The sequence below is a fragment of the Ictalurus punctatus genome, chromosome 10 (genome assembly GCF_001660625.3).
Source record: "Ictalurus punctatus breed USDA103 chromosome 10, Coco_2.0, whole genome shotgun sequence".
Taxonomy (NCBI): Eukaryota; Metazoa; Chordata; class Actinopteri; order Siluriformes; family Ictaluridae; genus Ictalurus; species Ictalurus punctatus.
The window spans coordinates 2,965,358-2,989,940 of record NC_030425.2 but is presented as its reverse complement, the minus strand read 5'-3'; the positions used below and the strand labels follow the sequence as shown (position 1 = coordinate 2,989,940).

Here is a 24,583-nt window from a genome sequence, read left to right as displayed (position 1 = left end):
TCTTAACACTGTAGCTTAAAGCAGTTTACAGGAGTTTATTCATAATTGGAGTACTTTTGTGGGCAAAAATGGGCTGTGTTAACATTTTAGAGGGTTACATCGCCATAGTAATGTATGCTGCTCACCTACCTGGGGCCATCGCTCATATGATTTTATAGGAAAGTTTTCTTTCATTAATGATGGTGAACATTAATTTAAGAATGACATAAAGCATGCACATTGAACATACAAGTTTATGCCTCTGGCATGAAATGTGAAGGTTTTGGACTGTCCGTCTGGCCACCTGTGTTTGCGTCCATATGAGATCAAGAAAGGTCAAATGTCTGAATTAGTCTTTCTTCAATAGGAAAAGTTAAATAGTAAATGGCCAAATTTCTGCATGGTTTAAAATCATGCATAAGTGTGCAAATGTTTCTATTTTGGTTGGGAACTTCATTATCAATCAATGTTAATAACAATAGTTTTTATGAATATTAATAACTAACAGAAATGTCAGTAAAATTAGGCTGTGAATTGGAGAAAAAAAAATGTAAAAATGTCAAAAAAAATTTAAACCGAAAAAAGGGTTTAAATTTTTTTTTTTACAATTATAAATTAGGCTTCCTAAAAGCCCTTTTGTAAATACCCTACTTCATTTAAAACACAAGTGTTTTAGGGTTCTTTACTTCTTATTCTCATAAAAGTACATGAATACAAATATCAATATTCAAATGTGAAATACAGACACAGAAAATTTAATTCCCTCTCAGATAGGACAAACAACAAATATAATTTTTATTTTAAACCTTTTAAAGTTTAGCTAAGTCAGTTTGCCACCATGCATGCTTTTGGACAATGAGAGGAAGCCTAGAGAACCCACAGGAAAACCACATGAACAAAGCAAAACAAGCGACACAAGAAAATGTCTGGATTATGCATGTAACCCTGTTCCCTGAGAAGGGAACAAGACATTCCGTGAGCTTCACACTGTGGGAAGCGCCCTCATGCGCATGTATTTGAAGTCTGTGTAAAATCATGCCTGTTTATATGCCTGCTGTGGTCAGGTGACGTGGCATTTCGCACAATGCGTGACTACAAAACAGCACCTCTAAACCATGTCATCAGCTTCTCTTTGTCTAGCATATTTACAGGCATACCAAGTGACAACGCTATACAACATCTCAGGGAACAGGTTTACATGCGTAACCTAGACATTCCCTTTGAAAGGGAACTCAACATTGCATGAGCTTCATGCTGTGGGAACGAGTATACCCACTCCATCATACTGAGGGTATGGCCTGTCCAAAAAAGTCTGGGCCTGAGGGTCCTTGCCCAAATTGTAATACCGAATGAATGTGTGCAGTGTAGACCACCCCACCACAGCACACACATCCTGTAATTGTACTCCTTAGATAAAGCCTTTGAGGGGGCGACCCCCCAAGTGGAATGAGCCCCTATGCCCAAAGGTGTAGCGAGACCGCATGCCTCCTAAGCAATAGAGATTGCTTCCACTATCCAAATAGAGATGTACTGCTTTGACACAGCATCAACTCTACTGTCACTGCCAAGCAGACCAGCAACTGCGCCAACTTACGCTACTGTCCGGAGCAGTGGACGTAAGTACAAAGAGCTGGACACAGTAGGTGCAATCTTCCTCATTCTAGTGTAAGAAATGGCAGCCACATAGACCCTAATTGTAGGAGGAAACAACTTTGCTGAGAAATGTTCCTGTAAGAACTCCAGTACTGTTGCTATTGCACAGTTTACTGGGTCTCACCGACATTTCTCACACTACAATAAAAAAGTTGCCACTTGAATGGATATAGTTTTCTTGGGGATGGTGCTCTAGCATTTAATATGGTCTCTAAAACCTTGGTAGAGAGACTGGAATCTATGATCTGGTGCCCCTCAGGGGCCAGACTCACAGTTTCCATAGAGTAGTTCTGGCCGCGAGTGATAAATCAACCCTCTGGCTTGAGAAATACATCCCTGTGAACTGGAATCTCTCAGGGAATGCCATCCAGCAAAGATATTATCTCCAAGAACCATAGTTTAGCTGGCCAATCAGGTGCTACTAGCAGCAGATGTAGCTCGGGCTTGGCGAACTGTCACTAGAGCCTGTGGGAGCTGAGCAAATGGGGGAACGGTGTACAGATGTGACCTCGGCCACGTGTGTACCATGGCGTCCAGTCTTGACCTTTTTTCTTTGGTGCAGGAGAAGTGAGGGCAAATCACAGCGGGCAGTGGGTTGTCTCCTCAGAGACAAAGACATCCACTTCCGTTTGGCCGAACCTCTGATATATGGACTCCACCACTTGTGTATGGAGCCATCAATCCCTGGGTCTCAGCCTCTGCCTCAACATGATGTCTGCCCTCACATTCCAGTTGCCTGGAATGTACAAAACATTCACTTTGAAGGGAAGAATTAGTTGAAGAATTAGTTGCGCCTGCCTGAATAGGGGATGTGAACATATTCCTCCCTGGTGGTTGATATATGAGATCATCGCTGTGTTGACTGTCACAACTAACACATGGTGTCCTCTCAATTGAGGTAGAAAGAATTTCAGTGCAAGAAACACGGCCCGCATTTACAGGGAATTTATATGCCACTCCTAAGCTCCCAAAGCTGTCTAAGACTGCACCCCAGCCCGTGAGGGAGGTGTTTGTCATTACCATCTTGTGATAAGGAGACACCCCTAGAGTGTGACCCTAGGCTAGAAACGGGGTACACTTTCAAATTCTCAGAGCACGTAGACAGCGCCACGCCACACTGATTACTCTCAGAAGTTTCGTCCTCGGACAAAACCCCCAACTTTTCAGCCACCACTGATATGGTCTCCTGTGCAATAGGCCCAACGGTATGACATTGGCTGTTGCCATAACGCCCAACAGTCTCTCATAGAGACTGGAGGGGATGCTGAGATCCAGCTTTATCGTGCTCATTGTTGATAGGATTGACCCTATGCATGTTGGGGATTGATACGCCCTCATCGCAGTAGAATCCTTATAACCTCTAGAGAGGTTGTCCTCTGCACTAGAGGACAATTCTTTTCTGAGGTTCAACCTGAGCCCCAAGCTCTCCATGTGGGCAAGAACAAAATCTTGATGTTGAATCGCCAGTTCCCTGGATTGTGCTAGAATTAAACAGTCATCCAGGTAGTTCAGTACACGGATGCCCTGGAGTGCTCGTCTTGGTTTCCCCCTCCAGATCCATACGGGACCCCCAGGACCAGAGTCCTGAGGTTCCACACCCCATCTCGCTTCACACAAAAAATGTGTCCATCCCTCTCTGTAATAAAACGAGAGCAAGGAGTAACACACTTTCTGAACTCTCTATGGCTCAGTCTGTTTGCACAGGATAGTGACAGAAGAGAAGAGAAAGAAGACCTTTGAGGTGGCCTGAAAAATTTTCAACCTACTGTAATAAATTGGATGCCTTTTAGATGACGCCATTGTTCTAATTTTAGATGTACCTTAACCTTAAAAATTATGTATTTTCAATATTGGCATAGAAAAAAAAAGCCTTTTAAGCTGTTATTTTGAACTGAAAAAAATCGAATTAAATGCCAGACCATGACTTTGATTTGGCCCGGACTATGGTGATGACTGATTTGCAAATAGTAATGGTGACAACTGACTTGTAAATAAAAATTATAAAACGCACAATTCAAGTGTGACATTTGGTAAAACTGTGTGTTAACATACCGTCAGTTCTCTTTCCATTCGGTCATGTAGCTCCTCCAGCATACTCTCTTGGCAAGTGGTTGCAATGGCAACCTGCCGGAGAGCATGACTCCACTCCACCCACTGAGCTTCACATACAGAGCGCACAGCTACACAAAATGTCCGTAGACAGCTCTGAGCAAAAACCTGCCAGCACAAACAAAGTCTACATAACCATTCATTATTTTCACGTCATCTTCAACAAGGTCATGGTAAAGAAACATACTACAGAAGTTCAAAAATATGTATTACATGGTCAAAAAAGTTCAAAAGATTGAAAATTTGTAAGTAAACAGTGAATGGCCCATCAGCACTAACCTCAAGTGCTTGCTTTGTGTTTTCTTCATGCATATTGCTTTTTTGTAAACGCTCTAGAACCACAGCATCCGCACCTTTGCAGTAGAGTTTTATTGCTCCCTCTGATGTTCTCACTACACGCCCACACACACACACACACACACACACACACACACACACACACTCGCACAGACACATGCACACACACACACACGCACACATACACACACACATACACACACACATAACACACTTCTGTCAGTTTCTCCGTATTTTAGTTTAAAGCTAAAATTAGGTTTTAGCTAATTTAAGCACGTATGATGTGGGCAAATCATTAATCTATAAGTTTCTATAAGCACAGTGTATGCTTCTATGGTGGCTCTTAAATGCCTGCCATATGCTATTCAAGTAACAAAACATCAAGAAGGCTACTGGCCCAGACCCTGGCCCATCTCATCTGTCACACTCAAACTCTCTGATGTCCTGACATACAGTCATTGAGCACTTTATTAGGAACACTATACTAAAACTGGGTAATTCTTCATTGCATGGATTCAATGCAAGATGTTGGAAACATTCCTTTGAGATTCTGGTTCACGATTTTTAAGGTGCACTTTCAGGCTACAAATCTACAACATCCCAGAGGTGCTCTAGTGGTTTCAGATCTGGTGACTGTGAAGGCCACTGAAGAACATTGAACTCATTGTCATGATAATGAATCCAGTTTGAGACAACTTTTGCTTTGTAGCCTGGCACATTATCAATATTTTACTGGAAGTACTGTAGCCATTAGAAGGTGGGTAGATTGTGACAATGAAGGGATGCACCTGGTCAGCAATAATATTCAAATAGGCTGTGGCATTGAAGCAACGATTAATTAGTATTAACGGGCCCAGAATATGCCAACAAAACATTCCCCACACCATTACACCATGTGTACGGGTGTTCCTAATAAAGTGCTCAGTGAGTGTATATAAATGGTCACCTCTTTAATCATGAAAACCTTGTTATGGGATTTCTCAAATCCACAATTCAGGACCTGGATACGCCGCAAATTTCTAACAGATCAAACGTTTTTTGGATGATGTAGTCAACGTTAAACTTCATGTTCTATTAGAGCATCACCAAACTACACATAAGCAGTAATTATCTTGATGGAGAAAGCCAGTTGAATAGCCAGTTCTGCCTTTTATTGTACCTCGGTTACTTCATGAGAAACATTTACAGGCTAAATGTCTCTGTGTTCCATCTGCATGTGTATCACACACCCAATGTGGTCTTCTGCTGTTGTGACCCATCCACCACAAGCTTAGATTTTTTTTGTACCTGCTGAGATTCTTTTCTGCTCACCATGGTTGTAAACCATGTATTATATGAGTTACTATATCCTTCCTGGCAGCTTGAACCAATCTGACCTGTTTTCCTCTGACCTCTCTTATCAATAAGGCGTTTCCACCCACAGAACTGTCGCTCGCGCGATGTTTTTTGTTTTTCGCACCATTCATAAACACTAGAGACTGCTCTGAAAACTCATGGTGATCAGCAGTTTCTGAAATACTCAAACCAGCCCTTCTGTTACCAACATCCATGCCACGATTAAAATCACAGAGATTAGCCTGTATCTGCATTATTATTTACATCGTCTTGTTGGCTGATTAGATATCTGAATGAATGTGCAGGTGTACAGGTTTTCCTAATAAAGTGGACAGTGATTGTGTGTAGCATTTAGAATCCTACGAAATTATTCATTATTATATTTATTTTTGTATGCCCTTTTTGCTATGGGGTTAGGGTAGGATATGGTGTCACAGAAAATCTGAAGAAGCAGGTATCCTCACACGAATAGTGGTGACTGGTGACTAGGTTTATGCATGCACAGTAACCCTTGTAAAAATGTTTTCTACAAAATTAGAACAATTTTCTACGCTGTTATTTGCTGGACCTCTATTAACACAAATCTCACAGTCATTGGGTAATATTCATTTAAAAGGGACTGACATGAAATGTGATTGTGTGCCAATGGTTGCTAGCATTGTTTAGAAGATCTATAGACTAGCAGGTCAGTTTTGTGCTAGGGCATGCAGCACACACAAATCATGGACTTGTGGACACAAATCATGGACATAAATAGAGTATATCATTTAAATTTTATATTGAGTGAAATTCTTCAATAACTTCAATAACCACTTTATCCTGGTCCGAGCTGTGGTGGCTACAGTGTTTATGGAGGCAATTTTGTCTCATCTGACCACAGAATCTGGTCACAATCAAACTTCCAATAACGTCTAACAAACTCCAGGGACATAAAATTAATAACTCACCCAGCACTGACATGCACCTCCTCTTGCTGGTGAACTCCAGCAGGGCCAGCAATTGGTACTGACGTGTGATTCCCAGCTCGCTCACCATGAGGGAATCGCGTGTGCGAGACAGGAACACCCAGCCCAGCTCTCGAGCTGCACACACCAGAGCCTGCTCATCTGGAGACGCTGCCTGGTAATGAGGAAACCCTGGATAAAACACAGGATTATCATGCTACAGTGTATAAAGACCTGGGAAATAGTGCTTTTTTTTTAACCCTATAAAGCCTGAAAAAAAACCCACCTGTTTAAAAAAATCTCTTTTTAAACATTTAATTCGTCCCAGCGTGTAATGAAATAAATTACAGTGTGTAATAAAATATAAATTTACCATTTTCCCATAACCAGTCTTGTTTTTTCCAGAGCATTTTAAAACTATTTCTTTCTCATGCAGCATTTTAGTCAGTTCATTTCTCTTTCACATCATTAATTGTTTGCCACAAAATATTGAAATTACTTAAGCAAGTGGTTTTATCTATTAGTAACTTTATTTTAATTTATACCATGTGTTTATATGTTTCTGTAAAGCTGCTTTGAGACAGTGTCCATTGTTAAACGCGCTATACAAATAAAATTTAATTGAATTGAACTTACATGTATAGGTTGTACCAAACCTAGTAAGCAGAAAAATAGCTAACCTTCTGGTGTTTGGAAATTGGACATATTTAAGTTTAATCCAAAATTGCTCACATCCCACAGATTTAAACATCTGTTTTAAATCAGATGTTGCTTGCATGTCTATCAGTTCTAATCGGGGGGGGTCTCAAACCTTTGAGAAAATTTGCATTAAAGCTGGTGTGGTGAGTGAGGGAGTGTCTTCTCAGGATGTACTCTTTTGCCACCACGACCGACTCAGTGCAGAGTTGACAAATTGACTGCGCCACATTATGTCTAAAAATGTATTTTTCAGTCCACTCACTTTTGAACTGGTGGTTCTCAGTGTTGACTTTTCACTTTTCTTTTTATGTAGACAGTGACATTTTGTACACAAGAGCACATAGGTGAGGGTGAGAGTATGAGAGCAAGATCGGCTTTCCTATTGGAGGAAACTCCAATATGGTGCTTTTTCTTTGGGGAAATGAATAAAAAAAAAAAATTATCATTTGCCACCAGCTGAATAGGCCTGTTCTAGACAGACTACAAAATTTTGTAACTAAAGTATTGTCTCTTTCCAGGCTCAGGTCTAATTTGAGTATACAAAAGCAAAAAACTATTTAGACTATTCTGATACAAAAGTGTAAAAGCACTATACAAAGAAAAATCTTTTTGCATTTTCACAATGGAGAGCCCTGAAAAAATGACTGGACTGCATAACTGAACTCTGAATATGCATAAATTTCCCATGCAAATACTAATGTAACATTTGGACTTAAGTCACTCTACACATTACCCTTTCAGAACATTCATGTTTAACTTGATACTGCTTGCATTGTTTCAATATTTATTCATTCAGAATCACTGTTTTTGGTTGTCTTACTCCTGTTGTTGGCTTGGTTTTCTTAACCTTAGCCTTTATTATTTTACTGAATTTTACATTGTCTTGACATGGAAAATGAGAGAAGTAACAGGGTGGGACTGACCATCTCTCCACTCACACATGACAGTGTGACACAGTGCCAGGGCAGTGAAGAATTCTCTGCTCTCGGGGCAGCTCTGTCCCCGCAAACGATCCACCAGCCGCTGGTCAGAGAAGGGCAGCCCGCCACATGAAAAGCAGTTCCAGCTCAGGTCCAGTGGCTGCACAGGAGAGTAGATGGATTTATGTACAGTCAGCTTCAGTATTATAGGTAAAAACAGATTAAGAATATATTTCTTAGTGGTTTAAATTAATCTTGAGAGAAACCTAAGCTTTAATTAAAGTATATACTTTTTTAAAAAAAATTTTTATCTTAATCAGAACTATATTTTTACCAAACAAAGTCTTACAAACATTGGCAACCCAGTACCTGTGTTCAGGTACTGGGTTGCATTCATTTTTTTGCATTAATTTGGAAGTACTAGGAGATTTTTTTAATGAAAACTACACTGACTTTTTCAGGAAGCTTCAAATGGCTTGTGGTTAGCTCTTCCAGCTAGACAGTGATCCAAATCTAGACTCTCCACTGTCTAGTGTAGTTTTAATTTAAAAATCTCCTAGTACTTCATGTAGTCCTTGAAAAGCTCTATTTTTGTTTCACCACAGAACCCTGTTACTGTCAAAATGTACATAGCAGATAGTGAACTCCAGGAACTAATATGTGGTTAGATGAAAGAAAACACTTTCTTCTGCCATGCCTACCAAATAATTTGCTGTTATGGACATAGCATTTAATTATAGTTTGGAGATTTGGTGACTTGGTGAATGCTTCTACAAATCTCTGACCATGATCACTGAAGAAACCCTTGCCTCTTTAAACATCCATGTGTGGGGGGAAATACTTTTGTGTCTGCCTTCAGGAAGGTTAATTACAGCTCTGGTTGTTGAAAACTCCTTAATTATTGTCCTATTAATGGATAATACATAGTCATTTTTATATCCAGTGCCTTATTTTTTAAGGTAAACACACCTTTATCCCATTTCATGAGACTCTCTTTTTGAGAATTCTCTAATCTTTACCATGTTGATGAATGATTAAGGGAGTATGGCCTTTGTGTCAAAGTATATTTATACTAATGATACAGGAAGTCATGGATGACTGCTTAAGAATTCCTAAATACTCAGGTGAACTTTAACATGTATAATATAAATGGGAACAATTTATTTTTCTTTTTTTACATTTTATCCATTAGGATTTATAGGCATGCTAATCACTGAAACACATGGTTTTGTTTAAAAAATATTATAATGATTAAGGTGTTTGTTTGTTTGTTTTTTTGCTTCAGTAAATTATTGTTAAAGACATTTTAAAATAACCCTTTACCTATCTTTATCAAGGTTGCCAGTATTTCAGGAGCTGAATGTAGATTATGCACAGTAAAAAAAAAAACACTGTACACTGTTGTTTTCATGAAATTTTGAATCTTACCTTTGAATTTGCTGCCAAATCTCCTGTGTCACAAACAAAATACATGCATCTTTAATAAATCATAAATAAATCATACGGGATAACTGAAATAAATATGCTGCCTACATTTCAGACATTCCACACATCACTGCAAAATGCAAAACCTATATCAACTTTACTTCACATTAACAGAACTACTCATAATCTTTAAATATTCCATTAAATGGTAATGAGATGATAATTGGAAAAAAAAAAAAATAGTAGTGTACAGACCGTAAATCTGCCCAGCAATGCAGCACTGGCGAAACAGGAGGTGGTTCTGTGTGAGAGTACCCGTCTTATCAGTGAGCAGGTGGCCCACCTGACCCAGTTCCTCAGACAAAGACTTTGTTTGGACCTGTGCAGGGCTGTTGCTCTCCTCACAGTACATTTCAATGTCCCAATCGATCAGGACGCATTGCACCACATGGATCAGCTCAAACCTCAACAGGGCAAAGCATCATAAATCAACCACAGGTTAAATACTTCATACAAGTTAAGTAACTTCAAAATCACTTATTAGATTAAATCAGTTTAATGAAACACATATATTCTCAGCAAAAAAGGAAACATCCCTTTTTCAGGAGACTGTATTTTAAAGATAATTTCATAAATCCAAATAAGCTTTACAGTTCTCTATCGGAAAGGGTTTAAACGATGTTTTTCATGCTTGTTCAATGAACCATTAATAATTATTGCACATGCACCTGTGGAACAGTCCTTAAGACACGAACAGTTTACAGGCGGTAGGCAATTAAGGTCACAATTACAGTAAGTTAGGACACTAAAGAGACCTTTCTACTGACTCCGAAAATCACCAGAAGAAAGATGTCTAGGGTTCCTGCTCTCCTGCGTGAACATGCCATAGACCTGCTGCAGGGAGGCATGAGGACTGCAGATGTGTCCAGAGTAGTAAACTGCAATGTCTGTAATGTAAGACGGCTAAGACGGTGCTACAGGGAGACAGGAAGGACGGCTGACCATCCTTGCAGTGGGAAATTACATGTAACCATGTGTCCCCACAGACATGATCGAGAAGCTGCAAATGCCTTGGGGAAGAGTGGAGTAACATCTCACAGCAAGAACTGACCAATCTGGTGCACTGAGGTGCACTGCACTACTTAAAGCAGCTGCAGGTTACACCAGATACTGACTGTTACTTTTAATATTGACCCCCCCTTTGCTCAGGGACTCATTATTCCATGTCTGTTCCTCAAATGTCTGTGAAACTTGTTCAGTTTATCTCTCAATTGTTGAATCTGTTCATGTTAATACAAATATTTACACATGCTAAGAAATTTTGCTGGAAATAAAAGCAGTTGAATGTGAGAGGATATTTCTTTTTTTGCTGAGTATATGTATTGAGAGTCTTTACGAGATGTAGAGGGATAGGGGCATTGCAGGGCTTAGCAGGACAATATAGCCCCAAAAGGTCAGGAATCCCCAGTAGGCAGCCTTGAAATTGCCATCTATGGCAGCGAGAACTTCGATATTTGGGGAAATCAAATGCTCAAAGAGTGCACATCCCACAGCCAAGAGTAGAGCGATAATCAGCATTGAGAGGACAATCTAAAAAAACAAGACATACAAAACTTTTCTTAGAGAGATTTGTATGGTAATAATTACAAATTTTGTGTGGCATGATCCATCAATACAAAATTGTAAGATCAGTTACAAATCAAGGCCTTGGAGCTAAAATGATCTTTCTGATATTTTTGGCAAAAAAAATAAAATAAAATAATAATAAAAAAAATTTGGCACAATATAAACATATTATATACCACTGAATATACTTTATGCAAGACATTATATACCAGAATATAGTTTGGAAGTACAGTGCATCCGGAAAGTATTCACAGCGCTTCACTTTTCCCACATTTTGTTATGTTACAGCCTTATTCCAAAATGGATTAAATTCGTTATTTTCCTGAAAATTCTACAAACAATACCCCATAATGACAACGTGAAAGAAGTTTGTTCGAAATCTTTGCAAATTTATTAAAAATAAAAAACAAACAAAAAAAAGCACAAGTACATAAGTGTTCACAGCCTTTTAGAATTAGGCTGTAACATAACAAAATGTGGAAAAAGTGAAGCGCTGTGAATACTTTCCGGATGCACTGTACATAGTATAAAGTATAAAGTTTTTCACCTCACTGAGGTTCATAACTTCATGGTTCAATATCTTGAAAAATCACAGAATTGTCACATTGAACTATAATTACAAGTTTCAGAAGGTGTTTTGCTAGCCACAAATATGTTTCTGAGCTTGCTTTTTGTAATTGTTATGTAAATGATGTACAAAGACTTAACATATACAAAAATAACATACTGTATTTGGAAATACATGGCTTCTCAAGGTCACAAAGGCTTTCTGCTTGCTATTGACACAGGAAATTGTGCAACTGTGTCTTCATTTGGTGGAGTAAGGTTTGTGGGATTTTTAAGTCATCATACCTGCCATCATAAAAATTATCACTGAAATCATGGTGTGTATAGTTTATAACTGTACACCTACAAGACTAAAAATGTAGGTAATAATAACTTATAACTTTGCCAGTAAGTTTAAAATGTCATTAAGCCCTAACTATGCTGCTCAGCATACACTCATACCAGCACAACACACACTACTATGTCAGTATCACTGTTGTGATAAGAATGAACCACTTCCTATCATCTGGTAAATGGTAGTCCATTCCATAACTGTGCATAACAACACCTGGGCGAGAGTCAGTAAATAAAGTCAATAAAAACCTTTAAGGTGAACTGGTTGGTTGTCCATTGTGTGTATATAATAAACCTTTGAAAAATAATAGCCATAGTCCACTCTTACCATCCCTACTACTTTGTTAAGAAACTTCTCCACCTGGGTCTTCTTCATTTTCAGGTTTCCACTGTTCCTGAGAATCTTACTGTCAGAGCCTGCGATATAATTAAAGGGAATGTTGTTGTTTTTTAATCCTAATGTTCTCTTTCATATGATATGTTATAATCTTCTGGGTCCATGCTTGTATGACTGTTAAGAAATTTTGCACAAATCTAATTAATAATGCATACGAGTATCTGGACTGCATTTGATCTATTAAATAGGTGCGTATACCTGTGTAAATTGCAAGGCCATATGCAGTGTCAGTGTTGCGCAGTACAGTTTGCCTGAGCAGTATGTGATCATTGTCCAGCAGATAACACTGTCCCTGCCAGTGTAACTCCCCTTTGAAAGAATACAGGCGACTGTTTGGCTCCTCACACCAAACAACCCCTGCGAAAAAGAGAAACATGTTTTACAGATGTTCACATTTTACTTAAAAACAGCACTGGATTCAGTTTGGAAAATGTATTACTTTTTTTTTTTCTTCAGTTTATTACAAAGTGAAAAGTGGTATAGGAGTTAAAAGATATGATATAATCAAATCAATGTACACAATCAACAAGTGCAGTATTAAACTTGCCAACAAATGGACCGAATTCTTTCATCCTATTTACATTACACAATTGGCCTCCATCTTAGAGCAGCCTGCAGCCCCTGGTCTCATGCAAACGAAGAAAGTGCAGACGAGCTGGTCCTAATGCCCCCCAGTGCTCAGGGTCTGCAATAGAACCTGAACCTGTTGCAGCAGTACTTTCAGACCCGGGCCCTGACAGTAAGCCTCAAAAAAAAAAAAAAAAAAAAAAAAAAAAAAACCCTCCAGAAAAGAGCCAAATCTCACCACTTTTTATATACACAGGGACACAGAAAATAGAAATGTGGAGATATATTATTACTTAGGACTAAAATTATGTCTACTGGATGTTTCACTCCAGCAGTCAAAAAACTTACAGTGAAAGCATGCGGGGCTTATTATTATTATTATTATTATTATTATTATTATTATTATTATTATTATTATTTTATCACACAACCTCTGTAAGCACTTTCTTTGAATACAAAGAAACACAATGCACAATGGCTACAGAGCTGAATTAGGCCAATTTCCACTGTTACTCAAAATTCAAATAAGAAGCATTAAATACTGCCTCTACTTAAAGAACAATGAGCTGCACCCGTACCACTTCATCATCCTGCAGTGTGAAGAGCCTTACACATCAAGTTTCACTTGTTACCTGTGAGACTTTTTATGCCACTTTGTTGCAGTCTCATGCAAATGAATTCAAATCTCAAAGTTGTTGTTGTTGTTTTGTTTTGTTTTTTTGTTTGTTTTTTTTTACACTCAATGCATACCAACAAAAAAATTTGTTTTACAAAATACTGGCATGTTGGAAAGTGCCATTACAGTATCACTGGCTACACAGATACAGGACAGATCTTCAGTTTGACTGCACACAGATGTCAAAACTAGATAAACACTATGTATTTTGTAACACGAGTGGGCATGATAAGATCACAGTGTCAGGGGCATCAGTGTTAAAATTAAAATAAAGGAAATGAAAAGGTGTCAGCCAGTGTTACAGTTTAACTCTGCAAATGCTTAAGACTGGAAAGCAAGCTACCCACCTGAGAAATTCACATTGTATCAGCTGACTGGACAAAAAAAGGTATTATTTATCTTTTCTTTAAATCAGACTTTACAGGTTTTCCATCACCCATCTCCATATTTCCTTTACAGTTAGGTTGACAGATATGAAGAAGCTGAACATGGAACAGAGCTGGTACTGAACCTCAGTACAGTAAAGCACCCACACTGCATTAACACACACTGACAATTCACTAACAAACCCTCACACTGCAATGCATCAGGACCAGCCTCAGAACATTCAGAACAGAACAGAACAGTCTGAGTAATCCAAAACAGATCTAGATGAGGCGATGGATAAGCCAAACTTGAGTAAAGCAGTGCTATCTGGCCCTAAAGCCATGTAATAAACACAGAGAGAGAGAGAGAGAGAGAGAGAGAGAGAGAGAGAGAGAGAGAGAGAGAGAGAGAGAGAGAGAGAGCGAGCGCAAGCAAAGCAGACAGGCAGAGGAACAAGGAAAATAAATATATTTATTTGTTCTGAAAGTTAATAGTACATTTGTTTCATAGAAACATAATGACTGATGATCTAACCATCAAAAAACTGGAGAAGCTCTTCTACTGGACCACTTGTCAATTCATTGTGGGTGATACTCAGAGCCTGGCGAAATTTCAGGTTGGTTTCTCTGCAAACAAATTAAGAGACATGAGTCAAGTATTAACACCATAAGTAAAAATAAGCTGTAAGTAAAAATTCAAGTTTTCTTTCATTCCTTCTAATCGGCAGGGGCGATGTTTACCACCTTGATACCTTCTTACATGTGCACACACATTGAAACCTTGCCACAAAATCATGTGGTGACCATATGATGTAGTATGATGTAGTATATGCTACAAAATACCATCATCAATGGCTATCTCTGTAATAGTTTCTGTGTCCACAAAGGTGCTGACAGAAAAAGTCTACACACCCCTGTTAAAATGTCAGATAAATCATGTCAGAACCTTTTCTACCTTTGTTCTACCTGTGTGAAATTTTAAGCTGTAAATTAAAGTGAAAAACAATAAGAAGCATTTATTAAGAGGGGGAAGAAAAATGAAAAATTTTACAATAACCTGGTTGCGTAACGTTTTATAACTGGGAATGTGGCAGTGTTCAGACTCAACCCATTACATTCAAACTCATGTCTAATACTGATTATTATACACCTTTTTGTGTGACTTACATGAACATGATAGGAAAAGTGCATAAGGAAAGATAATGTACTTTGCATGGCACTGTAGCAGCTAAACTAAGTGGGAGTGGCATGATCATATTTGCCACCATTTTTTTTTTTAGAAATTTACCTGCAGCATTTTGAACCAGGTGAAGTCAAGATACCTGTGACTTAGAAATACTGCAGAAAAGAGAATTACAGTAATCCAAACACAAGGTTATAAAGGCATGAATGGCTATCTCAAGGGACTTTTCAGAAAATGTTTTATTTTGGAGAGCAAGCGAAGCTGAAAAAAGCGAGAGGCAACGACAGAGGACACATGTTTGTCTAATGTTAACCGACTGTCTAGGAAAACACCAAGGTTCCATATAAAATAAGAATTAAAAAACAGACAAATTTCCCCGAGCAGTATTATTAAACTCAAATTTGTCGGATGAACCAAAAACTATAACCTCGGTCTTGGACTCGTTTAGAGTCAAAAAGTTACTGGCTAACCAGAGTTTAACCTCATAGAGACAGGATAAAAGAGTTTCTAATGCTGAAGGGTCGTTTCTTTTTAACAACAGGTAGATCTGAGTATCATCCGTATAAAAGTGGAAGGATACTCCATACTGTCTCAGAATCGAACCTAAGGGGAGCATGTACAGGGAGAAGAGTGAAGGTGCCAGAAAAGAACCCTGGGGAACTCCAGATTCATGGGAAGCAGAAGAGGAGGTAAAATTGCCAATCCTGACAGAAAAATATCAATTGGATAGATAGGATTTAAACCAATTAAGTACAGAACCTTTTAGCTCACATGGGATTCTAATGTAGATAGAAACAATGTGTAATCAACAGTGTCGAAGGCTGCAGAAGTCTAAGAGAACTAAAATCACAGAGTACTGGCATCAGAAGCAAACCCTGACTGTGACTGGAAGAAACCCTGACTGGTAAACTTCAGAAATTTGGTTATTATTTAAAAATGACTGAAATTGGCACATCACAACTTTTTCCAGTACCTTGGAGATAAAAGGAACCACAGAGATAGGGTGATAATTATTTAAGACAGATGTGTCTAAAGAAGGCTTCTTAAGTAGGGGAGTAACAGTGGCCACTTTCAGGCATGCAGGAACAGAACTGGTTGGTAAACATTTCTTCAAAAAGGATAACAGACCTGGGCCAATAGACTCTATTAGCAGTTTAAAATACCAGGGATGAATCTCATCATGAGGACACACAGATGTTTTGAGGGTGGCAATAATTTCTGTGAAAGATTGTAGAGAAATGGGAACAAAAACCTCCCATAGCGGCTGACAAGATGCAAAAGGAGCCTTATATGAAAGTATCGCCTGCTGTCTTAAATTTGAAATTTTATCAATGAAAAAACTCAAGAAGGATTCACAGAGTGCATTGGAAGGATTAGGTATATGATTAACAGTTGGGTTTAAAACAGCGTTTATGACCAAGAACAAGACATTTGGTCTATGGCAACTGTTTGAGATTAAAATAGAGAAAAAGACAGCTTTTGCAGCCTTGGTAGCATTCTGGAAAGCCAGAAAGTAGTCCTTGAACAGCTCATATGAAGATTGAAGACAGCCCTTTTGCCATTTCCAGTCTGCTTTTCTGCAAGCTTGTCTGAGCAAGTGAGTGTCGGAAGTTTGCCAACGATCTGTTTTGGGTTTTGGTTTAAACACTTTAAAAGGAGTAGTCACATTCAAAAAAATATCCAGCCATGCAGCATTTAGCAACTCGAGATCTTGATCAGCATCCAGATCAGGAAGTGACGAATCCAGAGATAGATTTGAACACAAATCATTGAACAGCAGATTAAAAGTCAAATGAAATTGAGATAAATACTGCCGAGACTTAAGTGTGGCCAATTATCTGACTAGGATCTTTTATCCACTGAACCAGGTTAAAAGACTCGTTGAGGGTTAAGAACTCCTTTGATAATGAATTTAACGGGCAGCATACACGAACATTAAAATCACCAACTAATAAAAATCGATCAGAAATTGTGACCAAAATTGTAACCTGTGACCAGGTTATAAACATAAAATCCAACTTGTTCAAAGAGAAAAAAATCCTTCGGCAGAATGGTCTTATTAGCTACATAGTGATCATTGATCAAGGCCATTCTGTGTAGAGTGATGACGCTAGGAGAGACTGAAGCTCTTCTCAGGAGATGAAGATTAGCATGATTCACTCCTTCTCATCGAGCGCAGAAGCCGTGAACCGGGCAGTGCTGAACCGAGGGCCAGGAGACGAGCAGGCAAGAAGGATAGGACAAAGCCAGTGGGAGGAAAAATCCAGCAAATGGCAGGCCACAGGCATGTCGTGTGCCTATGCCTACTTCCAAGCAAGGACAGAAAGGTTGGATTCAAAGCTGGCCCGCAGGTGAGTTTTCCGTCGGGTAGAGACCCCTAGCCCGTTTCTCACGTTCCCTCCTGTGCTTTCTCCATGTAAGGTCGAGAGGCCATCGCCATATACAGCCCAGTGTAGTCGAAGGAAGAAAAAGACCTAAAAGTTTCATTTATAAAACACTCCACATTGGCCATACTGTAAGCAAGAAAGGAGGTTTGAATGTCCAGCAATGTTTGTTGTTCGGGTCGTGCATAACAATTCGGGAGTAAAAGAAACAACACGGGGAGCGAGCAGAGTAACAGCAACAAATGGCAAGTCAACCACACCGGCGCCATCTTGCCCTCCCAAGAACAACTTGTGTGTGCTCCAATTAAGGAGCAGGTCCTTCGGGACACATCCGCCATCCTTCCCACACATTACTTTGCATACATTACATATTACACACTGACATTAGCCTCATGGTGGACTGGTAAAAAAATTCCTCTAGTACCAAAATAGACTGCACAGTTCAGTGGTTTGAAGCTAGACTGACTGAGAATGCTATCCACTCTGCTGTATACAAATTCACGCTGGTCAGTATGTGCAGTTCCAGCTCCTGCTAAGGATGCTTGGACTGTTAACTATAGCTGCGGCAGTTGTCCACTTAGGGCTATTAGAATTAACACATAGTGGGCATGTAAAGCCCCAGTGTGAGGACAGAACATAACCAACTAGAACTAAGAACTGACACCCAAATTTTTCTTGTTGGTTCTGAGACACTGCCACATGTTGGTCCATTTGGACAGTGTCTGGATGGTCAAATACATCAGTCACCAGGGTGGCATGAGATGTCTAGTCCATATCTACTCCAAAGAATGCCAGCTCTCCCTGCCAGGACATCATGTGTGATTGCCCTACTTTACGTTGCATTGCTTTTAATTTGTTGTTTTCAACCTGTTGAGACAGTAAATGGCTTCATCCGTGCAAACGGTGGCACCAAGCTGCTATTTTACCCATAACCGTGGCAGTGATTGACAAGGTGGCAGGGTATATCCATACACTGATGGGCCTGCGCACCACATGTCTAGGGTCCACTGCTGCTCCAAGATCCCCTGAAGTTCAGCCTGCCAAGTTACCATGTGTTGCAGAGAGGAGGCACTGCGGGAGTTTTGGCAGCGGAGCGGCTATGTACTGGCAAGGGAAGACATACACACTCGGCTCCCATTTTTCACCTCCGGATGGTGTTAGGGCAAGTCAGCGGCAGCAGCTGAAAACAGTTAGTGTTTTCATCCCTACTAGTTACATTTGTAACTGTGTTTCTATGAACACCAAATAAAAGTCATCGAGAAGGTCTCAGGGATTGAGATGTGTATTTCATAGCAAATACGTTTCATAGCAAATTCATTTCATCACTTTGTGGTAAAGTCTGTGTGCTCACATGCACAATAAGGTATCCAGGTGTTCAAAGAATCACAAATACATAACGTTTTCACAACTAAAGCACAAAAACAGAATAACTGTCTGCATACAGTGGGGGAAATAAGAATTGAATGCGGCAAAGTTTTTTTCAGTAAATATATTTCCAATGAGGTTATTCACATGAAATTTTCACCAGACTTTGGTATTAACTCAAGAAATCCGGAAATATAAAGAATTCACAACATTAAAGTCCATAAATGAAGTTATGTGTAATAAAGTGGAATGACACGGGAAAAAAGTATTGAACACACTATCTGAAATGTATTTAATACTTAGTTGAGAAGCCTTTATTTGTAATGACAGCTTCAAGAAATACGTCTGTATCCGATTGTATCAATATGTTTTGCAACAATAAGGGTGCGAAGGTCTTGGGAGCGCTCTTTGCTTTTACCCATCATGAGATGTTTCTTGTGTGACACCTTGGTAACGAAAAGCCTTTGAATAGACCATCAATTTACTAACCCAGCTGATATTAATTTGCACAGATAGGGGGTATAATTAATTACAGATTTCAGCTGGTTCTTTGCCTTGGAGAACTGCTTTTTCTAAGCGTGTTCAATACTTTTATCTTGTGTCATTCCACTGTATTACACATAACTTTATTTATGGACTTTAATGTTGTGAATTCTTTATATTTCCGGATTTCATGAGTTAATTCTGATGTCTGGTGAAAATGTCATGTGAATAGCCTCATTGGAAATATATTTACTGAAAAAAAATGTTGACACATTCAATACTTATTTCCCCCACTGTACTGTATGTATCTTCATTGATTCTGGGAGCAAGCAGTACAGTAGAACTAGTTGCATTCCTACCCATCTATGTCAGCTGTCTCGATATAGCATAAGCTGTGGGGTTCAGTGCTGCATAAGAGGAACAGGTCTGCCTGTGGAACACAGAAAGGTCAGAACAACACTTCTCAGTACTTCTCTCTCATACACACACACACACACACACACACACACACACACACACACACACACACATACCGGTATCACCTGGTCCCTATGAATTCTCAGTACATCTCCAACACATACATCTTTCCACTGTGCTGCTGTGAAGCTGCAAGTAAAAAATATTGCAAAAATATTGCAGTCATAATGCAGAATTTAGCTTTTTACATGTGCAGTGTATACATATACATTAACAGATATCCCTAATACTAACCCCTGTGTAGTAAGGATGTCACATTGCCTTTTGTTAACATTGGCATCACTGCGACGCCGACCCTTAAAAAAAAAAAAAGAAAGAAAAAAAGAAATGGACCAACTTTATTCTACTCAAGTGTTTGAAATATACAAAAGTTCAAACTTTCTGGAACTGAGGCAGAAAAGCTAACCGTGGACAACATTTTGAAAGCATTCGGAAGATATTGCATGTGGTGTTTAAGAGACATATTTTTTAGACATATGCAATGCCACAGCCGAGGCACATCAATAAATCAAACAAATTACAAACAATATGACTTAAGAGAAACGGTGGCTGCAAGTTTGGGCCAGCTGAGAGTAAAATTCTAAGAGACAAAATTATATAAATTAAATTAAAATATACATTATATATAATATAATTTATATATATTATAAATTAAAATGAATTGTTGCTGAGAACATTCTAACCTGACAGTGACCAATGCCATTCATATTTGTATTTCTATGAGGAACAAATAAGCATAATGGCAACAACAAAAAATGACAATGCTATGTACTAAATAAAACAAAATTATTAAAACCTCAATTTTAGCAGAGAGAAATAATACTCTTGGTTTCTGAAGGATCAGTCTAAATAGTTTGGCTTTTTGCAGTATCATAATAATGACCAAGAAAAGAAGAGAGAGAGAGAGAGAGAGAGAGAGAGGTGGTGGGTATAAGAGAGAGAGAATGAGTGGAGAAAGAAAGAACTCTGTGGATGATCGTGCGCTCCACCAAAGAGCTTGTGTGCCTGTATGTTTGGACTGAGCTTATGAACCTGTGTTCCCACATGAGATAGGTGGCCACACAACCTGATATGTAAAACTCTTTATTTTGAGGTTGATAAAAAGCTACTTTTCAGTAAGATTTTAATATGGCTTAAAACGTTAACTGAAGCTCTTGACCTGTGTCTGCATGAGTTTATGTATTGCACTGTGGGAACAAAACTGTCTGATTGAGTAATTGCATGAATGAGCACGTGCTCATCTTTTTGAATTTTGAACATGCTGCTGAACAATAAAATAAAATATTTTTTTAAAAATGCGATGATAGATTGAATCTCTGCTTTTCTGATTAGCTGAAAGAAGATTTGTGGGTGTTGTGCTGTTTGTAATGGCATCAATAAATGCTGATTAATAAAATTATTTTTCCAAAAAAAAAGCATGATATTTGAAACATTCTTACACATATTACATATTTGTAAGGGGAACATATTATTATTATTATTATTATTATTATTATTATTATTGTTGTTGTTGTTGTTGTTGTTGTTGTTGTTTTGCCCCATCGTCTAAAATGTCTGCTTGACACATATGCAATGAAAACTGTAAATGGGTAAAGATGGATTAAAGGGAGCAAAACTGGCTTTCTTGGTGAAAGAGATGGCATTGCTTTCTCTTACCTGTCCATCAGAGACATTAGCCAATCATGTGCGTCATGCATGCACAGAGCGCTTTCCTCCGAGTGTGTTAAGCTGCTCTGTGATGAGTATCAGCATGAGCATCACTTTGAAAACATGTGGATGGATGACTTCATATGTCTCAGAGGATGTATGACAGGAGATAGTTGGCAATTAACTCAGTATGCTCAATATAATTAAAAACAGTGTAAAAGTATTTATTTTATCATATATGTATGTATGTATATATATATATATATATATATATATATATATATATATATATATATATATATATATATATGTATGTATGTATGTATATGTGTGTGTGTGTGTGTGTGTGTGTGTGTGTGTGTGTGTGTGTGTGTGTTTGATATGTAGATATTAATGTACAGTACTTGTGACAGCATGTTGATTTTCTATAGAAAGTGCGTGCTATATAATAAGCCCAAGAAAAAAAGAAAAAAGATATTCATATGGCCTTCCTGATGCTAAGGACCTAAGCACCTGCTAATACGCTTATGGAACAAATCCTGGTGCAGTCTTCCAGTTGCCAAGGCCAAGCTCAAGCTAAAATACCCAACAAACGTTAAACAAAACTGGCAAAGACACAATGGCAACAAGGAGAATAACCAATGTACAAGACCTTTCTCTGCACTTAAACAAGGAACCCTAGTCAACCTCTCAAGAAGAAACTGAAAGCTCATATGAGATGAGTCATGTTCCGCCAACTTCTGACCCCATGATCAGGGAGGCAAGAGAAGTCTCACATTGAGTTAAACTGTTCATTAAGCACATTTTTTACATGACTACAGTGATTTATTTGACATAACCGATCTCCTCACCAGGTCTGTGAGCAGGTCCTTTGTCCCACGAATTGTCAGTACAGTCACCAGAGGCAGCATGATGATGTACCACGAAAGAGTAGCAATAGCAGGAATACACTGGAGAACAGACAATAACACACTGAACCAGATATTTACACAATGTTGTGTATCAAATAAAGCACAGTTCCAAAATATTAGTGACAGCTTATCAATAAACCCTTATGGACACAAATTAGGTGAAAACATTACAAATATGATTTATACAATGGGTATTATGGGTATTGCTGATAATCCCAGACATCCCCAATAAGGTTTTATTTTATTTTATTTTATTTTATTTTATTTTATTTTAAAATGTAAAAAATATATCACCATATTCACAATATCTCAGAAAAGCATATTGTCATATCAATATTTCTCACAATAGCGACATTATATCTTCATATTGCCCAGCACTAGTGTATAACATAATATCTTCCTTTTTTTTTTAATGATATACAAAAAGTCTCCATAATATTTCATGTTAAATTAAACATTAAGGATCCCTTATCTATAACATATTAAATTAATAAACCAACTACATTAGCATTATTAAACCATGAGTAATATTAACAAAGCAAGTTAATATTTATTCTAATTGATGTTTAATTTTGTCAGTTAACAAATGTTAATTAAAGTATTCATTAAAATTGCTCAATATGATCTAATTTTTTTCTAATCGTATAAACATTGGTTTTAATATTGGTTTATATGTTAGTTGCACTATTAAACCAAGTGTATTATGTGTCTGAGAAAACCCATTTGGAAAACTTCCTTACAGTCCAGCGTGCTTGTTTGTGTTTGTGGTCCTGTCAGTCATTATATAGACATTCTCCAGTGACCCTTCACTCCATGCAATCTCAGTCTGAAATTGGTTGCTCCTGGACTGGTACAGTATGTACATCAAAATGTAGAAAGCTGTGAATTGTTTCCATTACAAAGACAAATGGACAGACAAGGGGATCTTGACCGTTCTTGTAAATCAACTTGACTTTCAAGCAGCTGTATGGCCTATTGCATAGCTTTAATGCTTATGATACTATTGATGCTTATACCAAAGCTTAAAAAACCTCATTACCAAGAAAAACAGTATGCAGAAGTCTTGACCATTCTTGTATGCCAGTGTGAGCAGAATATCACATGTTTATAATAATAAAAAATTTCAGGTCACAGGTTTTCATGCAGATGAATCGTGTAACCTAAAACACTAATGATAATAAAGCTGATCATACCAGAGCTTAAAACCTCAAAACCTTATTACAAAGAACAACAGAACAGCAAATGGCCCCTTGCCCATTCTCATAATTCTTTATGGGCCAAATTTCACATGTTTGCAGTGTTATTACTTGGTTTTCAAGCAGAGGAATGTCACTTGAAAGTGAGTTCATGACAGTCCTTGATAATCCACTGAAGGTTCTGAGGGCAGATTAAAAAAATCGTTCAAATCTTATTCAACTCGTATTTGACTGTTAGAGACCTAATCTTGACCACTTTTGACAAATGTTGCCTAATGCTCCTTCAGAGGAACCTAAGTATTGCAATAAACACACACACACACATGCACACACACACACACACACACACACACAAAGAGTAACGAAGAGTAATGCTCCAAGGTTATTTTTTATTTAAGCAAATAAATAAATACAACCACATACCTGCATGATTACAACGAGCAGGAAGAAGAAGTTTGCTGCACGCTGGAACTGCTCATACAGGTTACGGGGCAGGAAGGTCAAGGGAGTGTACTTATAGCTGCGCACTACATTGTCCTGGTCCATTAGAGAAACATTTCCAAAAGAACAGCACATCAGAAGGTGAGGGTTGATTATGTGCGGTCACAAATCATTTCCATCATGGTAGTAGTTATTTGAGCAAACATTTAATACAAACATTTTTAAAAGATTTTTATTTCTACTTACTGCATAACGTTTCCTGTGACAGCCCAAGACAGTCTTGTGTTGCATGTGTTCATGAAAATAACGGCATTTGGCTTGTACCTGCCAGGTCATACCTGAAACATGAAGAGAGCAGACTTCTGTATAATTGAAACAATTTCTAAAAAGAAGGTCAATCCAGCACCAGACTCCCATATTTAAGAGGCGATGCCACAGACCGTACACCAGGGGCTCCCATTCTAAGCATAACAACCCCACGTTTCACTCCCTTGATTTACAGATGAAGTTGTGAAACTCCCAGTCTCCTCTTTTGTTTTATTCATGTATTTTACGAATTAATATTAGAAATATTGCTTAAAAGGTATATTGTGTTTTGAAATGT

At 38.3% G+C, this 24,583-nt stretch overlaps 1 protein-coding gene across 1 annotated transcript in view; it reads right to left on the bottom strand.

Moving 5' to 3' along the window:
* atp8b3 (ATPase phospholipid transporting 8B3) overlaps positions 1-24,084 on the bottom strand; it is a 37,565-nt gene extending 13,481 nt beyond the window's left edge. Inside the window, exons 1-15 of the mRNA XM_053683359.1 lie at positions 23,962-24,084; positions 22,283-22,381; positions 21,441-21,517; positions 19,841-19,913; positions 19,667-19,737; positions 14,428-14,519; positions 12,483-12,641; positions 12,216-12,304; positions 10,758-10,951; positions 9,542-9,825; positions 9,365-9,387; positions 7,940-8,096; positions 6,321-6,509; positions 4,021-4,133; positions 3,685-3,849 (exon numbers count right to left, since the gene is read on the bottom strand). Of these exons, the coding sequence (XP_053539334.1) occupies positions 3,685-3,849; positions 4,021-4,133; positions 6,321-6,509; positions 7,940-8,096; positions 9,365-9,387; positions 9,542-9,825; positions 10,758-10,951; positions 12,216-12,304; positions 12,483-12,641; positions 14,428-14,519; positions 19,667-19,737; positions 19,841-19,913; positions 21,441-21,517; positions 22,283-22,381; positions 23,962-24,084 (1,908 nt within the window). The remainder of the gene's footprint in view (positions 1-3,684; positions 3,850-4,020; positions 4,134-6,320; positions 6,510-7,939; positions 8,097-9,364; positions 9,388-9,541; positions 9,826-10,757; positions 10,952-12,215; positions 12,305-12,482; positions 12,642-14,427; positions 14,520-19,666; positions 19,738-19,840; positions 19,914-21,440; positions 21,518-22,282; positions 22,382-23,961) is intronic.
* Positions 24,085-24,583: the final 499 nt, after the last annotated feature.